General features: G+C 46.3%; 2 protein-coding genes across 2 annotated transcripts; both read right to left on the bottom strand.

Moving 5' to 3' along the window:
- Window positions 1-3,811: 3,811 nt before the first annotated feature.
- LOC308596853 (olfactory receptor 5T7-like) lies at window positions 3,812-4,777 on the bottom strand (the record flags this gene model as incomplete). The annotated part of the gene is made up of 1 exon (XM_081212160.1): window positions 3,812-4,777. Exon 1 carries the CDS (start codon window positions 4,772-4,774, stop codon window positions 3,812-3,814), a length of 963 nt encoding a protein of 320 aa, XP_081068286.1. The 5' UTR covers window positions 4,775-4,777.
- Window positions 4,778-9,537: 4,760 nt separating this feature from the next.
- On the bottom strand, window positions 9,538-10,491 carry LOC308596852 (olfactory receptor 5T7-like; the record flags this gene model as incomplete). The annotated part of the gene is made up of 1 exon (XM_081212159.1): window positions 9,538-10,491. The coding sequence occupies one exon, from the start codon at window positions 10,489-10,491 to the stop codon at window positions 9,538-9,540; it is 954 nt and encodes a 317-aa protein (XP_081068285.1).
- Between the last annotated feature and the right edge of the window lie 3,733 nt (window positions 10,492-14,224).

Below are 14,224 nucleotides of genomic sequence, written 5' to 3'. Positions count from 1 at the left end.
GACTTTCCACGATTTGCTAAAGAAGATAATAATGCAATAAGATTTGAAACAGTGACAACTACTTGCATGTTTATTCAAAATCCACTTAAAACTATTTAGTTTAATAAATTTAATTGACAAACTTGAACCAGTGATACCAGTTTTCCATAGTCCAAGGATGAGATGTCGTCAAGAGTAAGGATGTGAGATGCCAACAACTATATAATAATAATAATAATAATTTATTATTTATACCCCGCCCATCTGGCTGGGTTTCCCCAGCCACTCTGGGCGGCTTCCAAAAGAATATTAAAATACCATGGTACATCAAACATTAAAAGCTTCCCTAAACAGGGCTGCCTTCAGATGTCTTCTAAAAGTCTGGTAGTTGTTGTTCTCTTTGACATCTGGTGGGAGGGCGTTCCACAGGGAGGGCGCCACTACCGAGAAGGCCCTCTGCCTGGTTCCCTGTAACTTGGCTTCTCGCAATGAGGGAACCGCCAGAAGGCCCTCGGTGCTGGACCTCAGTGTCCGGGTAGAACGATGGAGGTGGAGACGCTCCTTCAGGAGTTGTGTAAGCACCAGGAGTTCCCATGTATCAGATGAGCAAACAAGGTGTATAAATATCAAAGCCCTCCAGCCTCAGGTGGGTGCCGGACATATGACAGCGCTGTCGTCTGCCACCCGCGACTCTTACTGGATCTGATCAATCCAGTTGAAGAGTGGTGTGTGTGTGTGGTTGTGTGTGTGGTTGAGTGCATGTTCCCTGTCTTGTTATGTTTATTAATCAATAAAGCAATGCTGTAGAAAATCCAGTATTGGTTGTCTGAGATTTACTTGTGCTTCCCTAGAGTGTACTATTGGTCTCATTTATGCTAAACATCAAAACATTAAAAGGACCTGTTGGTCATGACATGACACAACACAACACAACACAACACAACACAACACATCTCTGCTGCCCACTTGCCTCTTAGTGCCCCCTTTGGGAACCACTGACCAAAATTGGAGGATGACCAAGAGAACCCTCTCACACCCCCTTCCTTGCCCAAGTGCAACACAACAGCCCTGCAGTGCTGTCAGTGGACCAGACTCTTCAGTAGCTGCTGTTGCCATGGTCCCACTTACTCTGGTAGTACTTTTTCGTGGTGAGGGAGTGGGGGTGTCTGTTGTAAATCTACAGCCAATGAATAAGGCCAATGCATAAAACCACTCTGGACTAGGGATGGGCGCTGCATGAATCTCAGATTGCACTGAAAGGCAAACCTCCCGAGAAATAGGCACACTGCAAAATTCACTCTTCTCTGAATTTTGCAACCCAGTTCTCCAGTCAAGAAATGTATGTACTGGGTCTGAGTGTGCATGCAAATACATACCTTGGTTCAGATAAGAAATCAACAGGCATTATTTTAGAGGAAATGGCTTTGCAAAAATGTGTATCTTGGGCAAAATCGCTATCAAATTTGTATATTAGGAGAACATTGCACTAAAATGCTGGTGGATTCTCAAGATGGCACTTTTTTTAAAAAAAAAAATGTATATAAATAAATAAAAATTCCCAAACTGATGTGGAAATGTGTAGACCTGAATTTTGCAGTGGAAAAATGAGAAATGGAGAGAAACCTGAAACCGACCCAGTGCTTAACACTGGGGGGGGGGGTGTCACCAGTTTGCTCTCCTGAATGTCAGCTGTACACCAGGCATCTTAGCTTATTTCTTCATTTTTCAAGTTGTTTTAAACATCAGGAACAGTATTACACAGCAGCAGATAAGAAGTTTGTCTGGATTTAAACAAACTGGTGCAGACAGGCGAGTGATTCCTCCCCAATCTACCCTCGTGGCAAATAAAGAATTTCCTAAGTTTTGAGGTTACTTTGTGGGTCCCTTAATTTCTCTGCTCCTTACCTGGCATCTTCCTGCCAAATGAATTTGGATGACGGCTATGACAGCTGCTGCTCTGGGACAGGTGGGAATTCTGATGCTCCTTCCAGGTGAGCTGGTGAGGAGAGCCAGGCAGGAGGTAGCAGGTCAGAGAAGGTGAGGGGAATGAAGAGGATGGGTGGGTTGCAGGATCCCTACCTTTCCTCCTGTCAGAACGAGAGACACACCTGGCTGTCACTCATTTTCTGCCCAAAGGAAGGTCTCCATTTCCTGCTGACCCAACACACCGCCCTTCATGCATCCCCACATACCTTAAAACTGATCCAGTGTCCTGCTTGTATCCTGTGGGCCCCAGTCTGGAAGGTAATATGGGTTTTATTGTTTGAGGAGCCCCTAGAGAACATGTATTTGCATCACAAGGAATGAAGATCAAGGAGTCCGGGGGGGGGGAATCATCTCCCCCCTGGGCTTCCTTTTTCCTTGCAGAAAACACTGGCATCAAGGGTATGGGGTGGAGCCCAAGGGGGTTGCAAACAGCCGTGTTCAAACGAGGCCCTTAGGGACAATTCAGTTTGCAATTAAGGTGATCCTTTCTAATTCACACTTTCTGGAACACAGGCTTTGAAATTTGCACTTGTCCAGATTTTGCAATCATCATCATCATCATCATCATCCACCTACCTAACTGGGTTGCCCCAGCCAATTTGGGCAGCTCCCAACAAAATATGAAAAACACAGTAAATGCAGTCAATTAATGTGTATAAAAATGCATGAAGTAGGAGAAAAGGTGTAGACAGAAAACCTAGACAGCATCTTAAAAAGCAGAGACATCACCTTGCTGACAAAGGTCCGTATAGTTCAAGCTCCGTTTTTCCCCAGTAGTGATGTATGGAAGTGAGAGCTGGACCATAAAGAAGGCTGAGCGCCGAAGAATTGATGCTTTTGAATTCTGGTGCTGGAGGAGACTCTTGAGAGTCCTATGGACTGCAAGAAGATCAAACCTCTCCATTCTGAAGGAAATCAGCCCTGAGTGCTCACTGGAAGGACAGATCATGAAGCTGAGGCTCCAAGACCTTGGCCACCTCATGAGAAGAGAAGACTCCCTGGAAAAGACCCTGATGTTGGGAAAGATGGAGGGCACAAGGCGAAGGGGACGACAGAGGACGAGATGGTGGGACAGTGTTCTCGAAGCTACAAACATGAGTCTGACCAAATTGTGGGAGGCAGTGGAAGGCATGAGGCATATTACTACTACTACTACTACTACTACTACTACTACTACTACTACTATTGCTGCAAAATCTGGACAAAATCTGGCGTGCTCCGGTCCACGGGGTCAAAAAGAGTCGGACACGACTAAACAGGAGAAAAGGTGTATTTATTGTTGTTGCTGCTGCTGCTGTTGAATTTATATACTGCCATATACCTGAAGGTCTGAGGACAGTTCACAGAATATTTTAGGCGGAATCGTGTTGGGAAACGGCGTATATGAAACAAAATAACATTCAAAAATGACTTTACACTAAGATACTAGTGATTTTTCAAGAAGATTGAAAAACAACTACACAAACTAACGTGGAAACAAGAAGATCTGAAGTTAATAGTGAAAAATGGAAATATTTCCCATATTGTTCTCAAGGGGCTAAACAGAAACAGGAGGACACAACAAGAACGACCGTTAAAGGATTTGGGGACAATATGAGGTTTGAGGCTGGCTCCCCTTGTGACAGTGCGCCATGTTGAATTTGTCAGCTAAGCAGCCCTTCAGACTGGGAGACAAGGCAGTTGCTGAACTGGGTGTTGGACACAAGACCCAGTGCAGAATCATGACCTAATTCTTTGGAATCTGTCTAGTAATGCATTGCTGAATTAAGTCTAACCAATGGGAATATGGTGTTAGCCACTGTACTTCAACCCCCAAGGAAAATTTCTGCAAAGGCAGGAGACTCTGTTAGTGAGGGAGTTCAGAGCCCTTCTTCAAGCCCCCAAGAACCTTCCTCAGGGCTTCCTTCACCTCCTTGTTGCGGAGGCTGTAGATGACAGGATTCAACATGGGGATGATGATACAATAGAGAGTGGAGATCAGGGTGTCCACTTCCAAGGAGTAGCCTGCACTTGGGCGGTTGTAGTTCACGTTGGCCATCCCAAAATAGATGATGACCACAACTATGTGGGCAGCACAAGTGGAGAAGGTTTTTCGCCTGCCGGTGTTGGAGCGGATGCGAAGGATTGCCGACAGAATGAAGATGTAGGAGATGACCACCAGGAGGAAAGTCCCCAGGCTGACAAACACACTTGCTACATGAAGAGCCATCTCGTTGACATAGGTGTCGCTGCAGGCGATTTGCAGAAGAGGAGGGACATCGCAGAAGATGTGGTGGATCTGGTTGGCCCCACAGAAGGCCAGTTTGGTGGAGAGTACAGTGTGAATGGTGGAGGCCAGGAGGCCACAGGCCCAAGAAGCAGTAGCCAGAGGGACACACACTCTTCTGCTCATCAGTTGAGCATAGCGCAAGGGTTGACAAATGGCGGCATAGCGGTCATAGGCCATGACAGCCAGCAGGGCGCACTCGGTTGCAGAAAATATCATCAGGAAGAACATCTGGGCCATGCACTGGTTGTAGGAAATGGTGTGTCTCTGGTGCCAGAAGTTCACCAGGATCTTGGGGATGGTGACAGACGAGTAGCAGATATCTATGAAAGCTAAATGGCTGAGGAAAAAGTACATGGGGCTGTGGAGGCGTGAATCCAGCTGGATCAGAATGAAGATCACCCCATTTCCCACCAGGGTGAAGAGGTAGATGGCCAGGAAGAGCAGGAAGAGGAAGGACTGACCCTTGTGGACCCCAGAGAAACCCAAGAAGATGAATTCAGTCACCACCAGCGTCCGATTGCTGCCTTCCATGGACTGCATCAAGGTCAACTCTGAGAAGAGAACCAGGAAGCGAGAGAGAGTTGGCAAAAGCTGTGTTGGTTGGTTATGTGGAATATTTCCTTATTTATGGAACAATCAAGACAAAAAGCCCCACACCAGTTCTTAGGGCAGGGCTTCCCAATCAGGAGGTGCAGCTGCCCAAATGGTTAGGTTGCTCTGCACACACACGCAGAGAGAGCTCTCCCTTTTTGATGCTAACTACTATCCTTTGCAGTAGGAGCAATCGTTGATCCAGACATCACTGGAGGAGATTTGGTCTTAGGGGGCAGAAGTAATGCTGTACTGGGGAAACACTGAATGGAATACCCTGAACCGACCCCTTAAGCTATTCTTGTTGTAAGACAGTGGTGGCCAAACTTGGCCCTCCAGCTGTTTTGGGACTACAATTCCCATCATCCCTGACCACTGGTCCTGTTAGCTAGGGATGATGGGAGTTGTAGTCCCAAAACTGCTGGTAGGCCAAGTTTGGCCACCACTGTTGTAAGACCTCTGAGCAGTTGTGACCACACTCTGTAGAACTCTAGGGGGGCACTAAATACCTGTTTGCTGATTTGAACAAAGAATTTGCATCTCTCTCTCTCTCTCTCTCTCTCTCTCTCTCTCTCTCTCTCTCTCTCTCTCTCTCACACACACACACACACACACACACACACACACACACACTGTATCTTTGCAGCATTCATGCATCCAGCATGTGCATCTTGCTTCCAGAGTTGGATCTCTTAGCATCTCTGTAGCAATTATTGATCAGTTTGATAGGCTGCTGTTCTCAGAATTAAAGTGCTTAGCTCAACTTGCTGCTGTTGTTGTATTTGGGAGATTTGGAAGATTTACTTCAGTAACATTTTCATATATAACGAAATCAACTGGACTGCAAAAATGACTCTACAACAGCCATTGATTTTCTGGATATATACATTAGACGCAGGAACAGCACATGGCCTGAACCTAGATCCATGTTTCCCAAAATTATTTGGGTCCTTGCTCCCTTGGTTCCATAACCACATCCCTGTTGTTGTTGTTGTTTAGTCGTTTAGTCGTGTCCGCCTCTTCGTGACCCCCTGGACCAGAGCACGCCAGGCACTCCTGTCTTCCACTGCCTCCCGCAGTTTGGTCAAACTCATTCTGATCCCCTAATAAAAAGCCTTATTCATAATAGCAGTCTGCATGAACTGCTAACCATGAAATTTGAACCAGTAACATTAGGATCGTGTGTCTAAATGTTCCATTGGACATTGTAGCACCACTTTTCTTTCTCAAACATTTATTCAAAATGCAATCAAAACTTTTCAGTTTGTTTAATTCAGTTTATGAACTTGATCTGTCAATGCCAGCTTTTCAATGTCTTCTTGTCGTTTACACCTACAGCGCCTTACTGCTGGCCCTTGGCCTCTTAGCGCTCCTGGGAAATTCCCACCAGCCCTCTTGGAGAATCACTCACCTGGAGGATAGCATCCTCCTCACTTCGCCATTCTGAGCACTGCAGCCTCAAAGATTCTAAGATCCTCAATTTGACATCCACACAGACATTCCAGTTGTCTCATTAGGATAATTTATTAAAGAATAAAAAGTAGTGGGGAAGCAGGCAGAAGGTCAAAACAGAATGCAAAATAAACCAGTAGAAATAAAACCGGATGACTCCTAGCCTATCCACCACACTAGAGTCGTTCTAATTTACTCACAAGTAAGCAGCAAGGATGGGCAGCTCCCCTGGCCATGGGGAGGGAGGAAAGCTGCAGGGGCGTCTCAGCTTTTTAAAGTCTCCCCACACCCACACTCCGGGCCAGATTTAGGTTTGATGAGGCCCTAAGTGACTGAAGGTCATGGGGCCCTTGATATGTCCAGCTGTCCTTTGTCAACAACAAATTGTCCCTGTTTTTTGTGTTGAATATATGCTATATGGTAATTGATGGACCTAATAGGTATCTCAAGCCAATTGCACATAACAAAATATGTATTTTATGAAAGTAATTGTTGAACTGAAATACAATTAAGAAGAAGTATATGAATAGTGAAAGAAGAAGTATACTAATAGTGAAATAATTATTAAGCTCTAACTTAAAATGATTGGGGGCCCGTGACTTACACCATAGGAGCCTACACGACACAAAACACTGTTGCTGTCTGTAGGTTTTATTTTATTTGTTTTTTATCTTCTATTTTGGAAATGTACATCCAGTTCCCCCCCCCTCTAAATTTTTTTGGGGCCCCCAAGGGCGTGGGGCCCTAAGCCATAGCTTGTTTAGCTTATACATAAATCCAGCACTGTGGGATGCCAGAGCCAGCTGCTCAACACCCTCGTGTTGCTCAGTTAAGAATCTTAAGTTCCCCTTTTGCATTTGAAAAGAACGATGGAAAGATATGGGGGAGCTTGACTTAAGAGATGGGGGGAGGCTTTCTTTGCGCAGGTGACCTCTGTCTAAAGTTCAGCTACCCTGGCTAATAGCCACTGATAGACTTCCCCTCCTCCTTTAATTTGTCTAAGCCCTATTAAAAGCTGATTAGGGCAAGGCTACCATGATATGTTGAGGCAGCTAAACCATTCAATGTTTTCTGCACTGTGAGACACACTACTTTTTGGTGGGTGGGGGAAATGTCTGTCCTGAATCTACAGCCCATGAGTAAGTCTGATGCATAAAACCGCTTTTGACTAGGGAGGGGGGAAGGGCATCAAATTCAGTTTACTTTTAAAAACAGACTTAACTAATCTGTACTTTCTGAAACACTGGGGAGGGGGGGAAGGACCCTTCAAAATTTGCACTTCCACAAATTTTGCAATACAGGTCCCCCACTGAGGAAATGGCTGCCAGGATGCAGCTACAGTGGCTGAATGTGTGCGCAAATAGATACATTACTCAAACGCATGCATTATTTTAAGGGAAACTGATATGCAAATATCTGTATATTGCCTAAAATTGCAATCTGCTGGGTACTAAAATGCTGGTGAATTTTTGGTGAGTACTTGGGAAAATAAAATAAAATCCCCAAACTGATATGGAGAACTGAACTTAAGAGCGGAAAAAGGAGAAGTCAAAACTGGCACATCACCCAGTCCTTACACTGGACAGAATGAAGTCAACTGAAGCAGATTGCTCGCCACTTTGAGCATGTCAAAGCTCTGTCGTCTTGTATGGAACATCGAACAGCTTTGCGCCCAGCTGTCAATCAGCCAGCCCAGACGATTCCTTCATTTCCTTGCATGCTTTAACCATCATATACAATATTACGCAATGGCGGATGTGACATTTGCATGGTTTTAAGCAAACTGGTGCGTGCAGGTGAGCGATGCCTCCCTATCACCATTGCAAATCCAGCCTTTCCTGGGTTTGGAGGTGACTTTCCAGGTCCTTTTATTTCTCTGCTCCTCACCTGGCAACTTCTGGCCTGTGGAACTCAGCTGGTTGCTGCTGGGCTTGGAAGGATGTAGAGATCCTTGGTTTCAGACGCTGATGTTTCTTCCATGTCCCCCATTTGAGGAGAACCAGGCAGGAGGACCTGGAGGCAAGAGAAGGGTGGATGGGTAGCAGAGTCTCCACCTTTTCTCTTGTCAGAACAAGGGATGGACCAGGCTGGGGCTCATTCTCAGCCCAAGGAATGGTTCCAGTTTCTGGCTGACCCTCCTTGTCCTTCAGGCATCACCATACGCCCTATAATTGGACATAGTTCTGCCTGCATCTTGTGGCCCAAACTCCAGTAGGAAATAGAGCTTTTATTGAGTGTTTGAGCAGCCCCTGAAGTGGGAAGGAATATCTGGGAGTGCCAGAAAAGACATCTCTTTCCCCAGGGTTTTTCCCTTGATAGAAAATGCTGGTGCCAAGGGTACAGGTTAGATCTCAAGGGGATCAGGGAATAGCAGTGTTCAAATGAGGCTCTCAGGGAGGAGGGGAGGAGGAAATCAATTCAATCTGCATTTGATTCACACTTTCCAAAAAAACAGTACGAAGATCAAAACACAGCCAGTATTTCAAATTTGTAATTCTCCAGATCATACAGGGCAGATATCCAGCACAAGTCATATTTGCAGAACTATACGGGCGAACGTAAAATATGGAGAAAAGGTTGCATTTAAAGGGGAAATGGTGTTTAAAAGAATGAATATGTCAAGCAAGACTGCATACGAGAATGTGTGTGTGTCAGGAGAACTTTGCACTAGGATGCTGATGAATCTTGGGGAAGACTTAACAAAATAAAGAAAACAGAAAAAGACGTGGAAATGTGGATGCCTGAATTTAAAAGAACTTAACTGTGGAAGAATGGGAATTTTTTGTTCTCAGAGGACAAAACTGAAAAAAGAGGACACAACAAGGACAAATGTTTTTAATGTTTGGTGCTTTATTGTGTTTTATATATTCTGTAAGCGGCCCGAGTGGCTGGGGCAACCCAGCCAGATGGGTGGGGGGTGGGGTATAAATATATTATTATTATTATTATTATTATTATTATTATTATTATTATTATTATTATTATTATTATTATTATTATTATTATTGGATTTAGGTCTGAGGTTCAAGACAAATCCCCTTGTGACAGTGCGCCATGTTGAATTTGGCAGCTAAGCAGCTCTTCAGACTGGGAGACAATGCAGTTGTTGAACTGGGTGTTGGACACAAGACCCAGTGCAGAATCATGACCTAATTCTTTGGAATCTGTCTAGTAATGTATTGCTGAATTAAGTCTAGCCAATGGGAATATGGTGTTAGCCACTGTACTTCGACCCCCAAGGGAAATTTCTGGAGACTCTGTTAGTGAGAGAGTTCAGAGCCCTTCTGCAAGCCCCCCAGAACCTTCCTCAGGGCTTCCTTCACCTCCTTGTTGCGGAGGCTGTAGATGACAGGATTCAACATGGGGATGATGATACAATAGAGAGTGGAGATCAGGGTGTCCACTTCCAAGGAGTAGCCTGCGCTCGGGCGGTTGTAGTTCACGTTGGCCATCCCAAAATAGATGATGACCACAACTATGTGGGCAGCACAAGTGGAGAAGGCCTTTCGCCTGCCGGTGTTAGAGCGGATGCGAAGGATGGCTGACAGAATGAAGATGTAGGAGATGACCACCAGGAGGAAAGTCCCCAGGCTGACAAACACACTTGCTACATGAAGGGCCATCTCGTTGACGTAGGTGTCACTGCAGGCGATTTGCAGAAGAGGAGGGGCATCGCAGAAGATGTGGTGGATCTGGTTGGCCCCACAGAAGGCCAGGTTGGTGGAGAGCACGGTGTGAATAACAGAGTCCAAGAGGCCCCAGATCCAAGAAGTGGTAGCCAGAGGGACACACACTCTTCTGCTCATCAGGTGAGCATAGCGCAAGGGTTGACAAATGGCGGCATAGCGGTCATAGGCCATGACAGCCAGCAGGGCGCACTCAGTCCCTGCAAATGTCATCAGGAGGAACATCTGGACCATGCACTGGTTGTAGGAAATGGCGTGTCTCTGGTGCCAGAAGTTTGCCAGAATCTTGGGGATGGTGACGGATGAGTAGCAGACGTCCAAGCAGGATAAATGGCTGAGGAAAAAGTACATGGGGCTGTGGAGGCGTGAATCCAGTTGGATCAAGGTGAAGATCACACCGTTTCCCACCAGGGTAAATAGGTAGATGGTCAGAAAGAGCAGGAAAAGGAAGGACTGTCCCTTGTGGACCCCAGAGAAACCCAGGAAGATAAATTCGGTCACTTGTAGCGTCTGATTCCTGCTTTCCATGGCTCTGTTGAGGTCAGTTTTGAGTGGAGAACAGGAAAGAAAGAAAGAAAGAAAGAAAGAAAGAAAGAAAGAAAGAAAGAACAGTGGTACCCCGCAAGACGAATGCCTCGCAAGATGGAAAACCCGCAAGACGAAAGGGTTTTCTGTTTTGGAGGCGCTTCGCAAGACGAATTTCCCTATGGGCTTGCATCGCAAGACGAAAGCCCATAGGGAAATGCTGGCGGTCGGGAGCAAAGACTTTCACCCACAGCCGGCCTTCAGAAGAGGACCTCTTCTGAAGGCCGGCGGGGGGCAAAAGTCTTTGCTCCCCCCCCCGCCTGCCTTCCCCCCGCCTGCCCCGGCGATCTTAAAATGCTGGCGGGCGGGAGCGAAGCGTTCGCTGCCGACCCCCAGCATTTTAAAATCTCCCCGTGTCCCGGGGAGATCTTAAAATGCTGGGGGTCGGGAGCGAAGCGCTGCCGACCCCCAGCATTTTAAAATCTCCCCCTGTCCCGGGGAGATTTTAAAATGCTGGGGGTCGGGAGCGTTCGCTGCCGACCCCCAGCATTTTAAAACGCTGTTCCGAAGCGGAGGGCGGGAACAGCTGCCCCATCCGCCCCACTTCGGAACGCTGTTCCGAAGGGGGGAGGGGGGCGGGAACAGCTGCCCCATCCGCCCCACTTCGGAACGCTGTTCCGAAGGGGGGAGGGGGCGGGAACAGCTGCCCCATCCGCCCCACTTCGGAACGCTGTTCCGAAGGGGGGAGGGGGGGCGGGAACAGCTGCCCCATCCGCCCCACTTCGGAACGCTGTTCCGAAGTGGGGAGGGGGGGCGGGAACAGCTGCCCCATCCGCCCCACTTCGGAACGCTGTTCCGAAGGGGGGAGGGGGGCGGGAACAGCTGCCCCATCCGCCCCACTTCGGAAAGCTGTTCCGAAGTGGGGAGGGGGGGCGGGGACACCTGGCCCAGCCGCCCCACTTCGGAAAGCTGTTCCGAAGTGGGGCGGGGGGGCGGGGACACCTGCCCCAGCCGCCCCACTTCGGAAAGCTGTTCCGAAGTGGGGCAGGGGGCGGGAACACCTTCTGAAGGCGGGCAGGGGGCGAAAGTCTTTGTCCCCCCTGCCTGCCTTCCCAGGGGCTTTTAAATCGCCCCGGACAGCGGAGAAGTCCTCCGCTGTCCGGGGCGATTTTAAAATGCCGCCCGCCAGCATTTTAAGATCGCCCCGGACAGCGGAGAAGTCCTCCGCTGTCCGGGGCGATTTTAAAATGCCGCCCGCCAGCATTTTAAGATCGCCCCGGACAGCGGAGAAGTCCTCCGCTGTCCCAGGGTTTTTTAAAATGCTGGGGGTGGGAAGAAAAGCCCTTGTCCCCCCCCCAGCCTCCAGTCTGAAGGCGGTTTCCCTAGGAACGCATTAATTGATTTTCAATGCATTCCTATGGGAAACCGTGTATCGCAAGACGAAAAAACCGCAAGACGAAGAGACTTGCGGAACGAATTAATTTCGTCTTGCGAGGCACCACTGTAGGTTGTGGGCAGGGAATGCAGATATGTGCATGGGACAGAGTATTTTTGTCCCTAAAGATCTCTCTGCTTTCATCGTTTTCATAGTCCTAACAAGAGCACATTTATAAATTCATTTTATAAATTATGTGCACACAAAAAAAACAGAGGATGTGTTACTGCCCCAGGCGGGGACATATTCAACTTTTGGGGGTCTGCAACTGATGTAACGGCAAAGCATTTTGTCATAAGTTAAGTTGGCACAAAGAATCTAGTGCTAATAGAATTTAAGATGCAGAAATAGGCAGCCGAGATTGAACCTTGCTTTCTATTCCCTGCTTGGAGAGGGGGTCCCATTGATTTGGAAGACATATCGGTTTCTCTAGGAAGGAGGTCTTCTGCTTAACCTTTAGACCCATAAACTCATCGAATAGTTGAGTGGGAAGGGATTCTGAAGGCCATTTAGTTCAATGCGGGGATCTTGACTAAAGCATCCATAAGTGACTGCTCTCTTCTATATTAGTTCATATTCTTTCTTAACAATAACATTCTATTCTTTCGATCTCTTCCTGGTGGGTTTTTTTTTGGGGGGGGGCTTGTTTTTATAGCTGGGATACCCTCCCACAAACTTACCTCTGTGAAGTAGGAAAGGTCTTCTTCAGAAAGAGGATTAAATCAGGAAGTCTCAGGAAGTGTGCTGTCTCCCCGGGGCTAAGATCCAAGATGTAACTGAACGACTGCAAGGAATCATAAAACCCACTGACAAATACCCCTTCCTCTTGGTTCATGTGGGAACCAATGACACTGCAAGCTGGGCATGTTTAGCCTGGAGAAGAGGAGGTTAAGGGGTGATATGATAGCCATGTTCAAATACATAAAAGGATGTCACATAGAGGAGGGAGAAAGGTTGTTTTCTGCTGCTCCAGAGAAGCGGACACGGAGCAATGGATCCAAACTACAAGAAAGAAGATTCCACCTAAACATTAGGAAGAACTTCCTGGCAGTAAGAGCTGTTCGACAGTGGAATTTGCTGCCAAGGAGTGTGGTGGAGTCTCCTTCTTTGGAGGTCTTTAAGCAGAGGCTTGACAACCATATGTCAGGAGTGCTCTGATGGTGTTTCCTGCTTGGCAGGGGGTTGGACTCGATGGCCCTTGTGATCTCTTCCAACTCTATGATTCTATGATTCCATGATTCTAGGAGCAGAGCAGTGAGAAAGATTGGGCACATCTACATTTATGTTCCTTCCATCAAACCACACCTGGAATACTCTGGGACCTTTCTAGCTGTCACACCTTTAAAAATAAGAGATCGGGTTGGATTTCTATAAAAGCAACTTAAGGGATTTCTGGAACTAGAGCAAGCATGGGAGGTAGGGATTGAAGCAGCGCAGTGTATCAACTCAGCACATGCCGTTCAAAGGAAAATATCACAAGGCATGCAGGTAAAATTTCTAAGGTTAAAAGGAAAAGATGCCATACAAGGGGGGGGGGGAGCTGATCAGGTATTCCATTTAAGATCAGAGTGAATAAAGCCAAATTCTTCTAGACTTACCTTCTGGTACAGTGGAACCTTGGTTCTCAAACTTAATCCGTTCCAGAAGTCCATTCAAAGTGTTTCAAAACCAAGGCACGCTTTCCCATACAAAGTAATGCAAAATGGATCAATCCGTTCCAGACTTTTAAAAACAACCCTTAAAACAGAAATTTAACATGATTTTTATTATCTTTTTTTTTTAAAAAAATGATATTTATTAAGGTTTCAAAGAAAAAAATTACATAGATAAAAACAAAAGAAAAAAAGACAGAAATAAGAATAAAAGAAAAATACAAAATACAAAAAAGATAAAGAACACTTAAAAATACATCAATCTTTCCACCTTACATTCATTTCCTTGCTTCCCTGACCTCCTCACACCTCCCTTTTTTGTATTCCAGTTCAGTTAGTTAATTCAGCAATTTCTTTCCCTCTTTATTTTTATCTTAATCCTTTAACAATATATTATAACTTTGGATTCTCACCTGTTAATAATCCATTTTTACATACACCTTTATAACATTGCTGTTTAAACCACTTAACTTCATTCTGACATCATTCTAACATTCATTAATTTTGCAATATTTCTGTAAATAATCTTTAAATTTCTTCCAATCTTCTTCTACCGACTCTTCTCCCTGGTCTCAGATTCTGCCAGTCATTTCCGCCAATTCCATGTAGTCCATCACCTTCATCTGCCATTCTTCCAGAGTGGGTAGAT

This window comes from Podarcis bocagei (genome assembly GCF_964188305.1).
Source record: "Podarcis bocagei genome assembly, chromosome: 10".
In the NCBI taxonomy this organism is placed as follows: Eukaryota; Metazoa; Chordata; class Lepidosauria; order Squamata; family Lacertidae; genus Podarcis; species Podarcis bocagei.
This window is presented reverse-complemented; position numbering and strand designations above follow the sequence as displayed.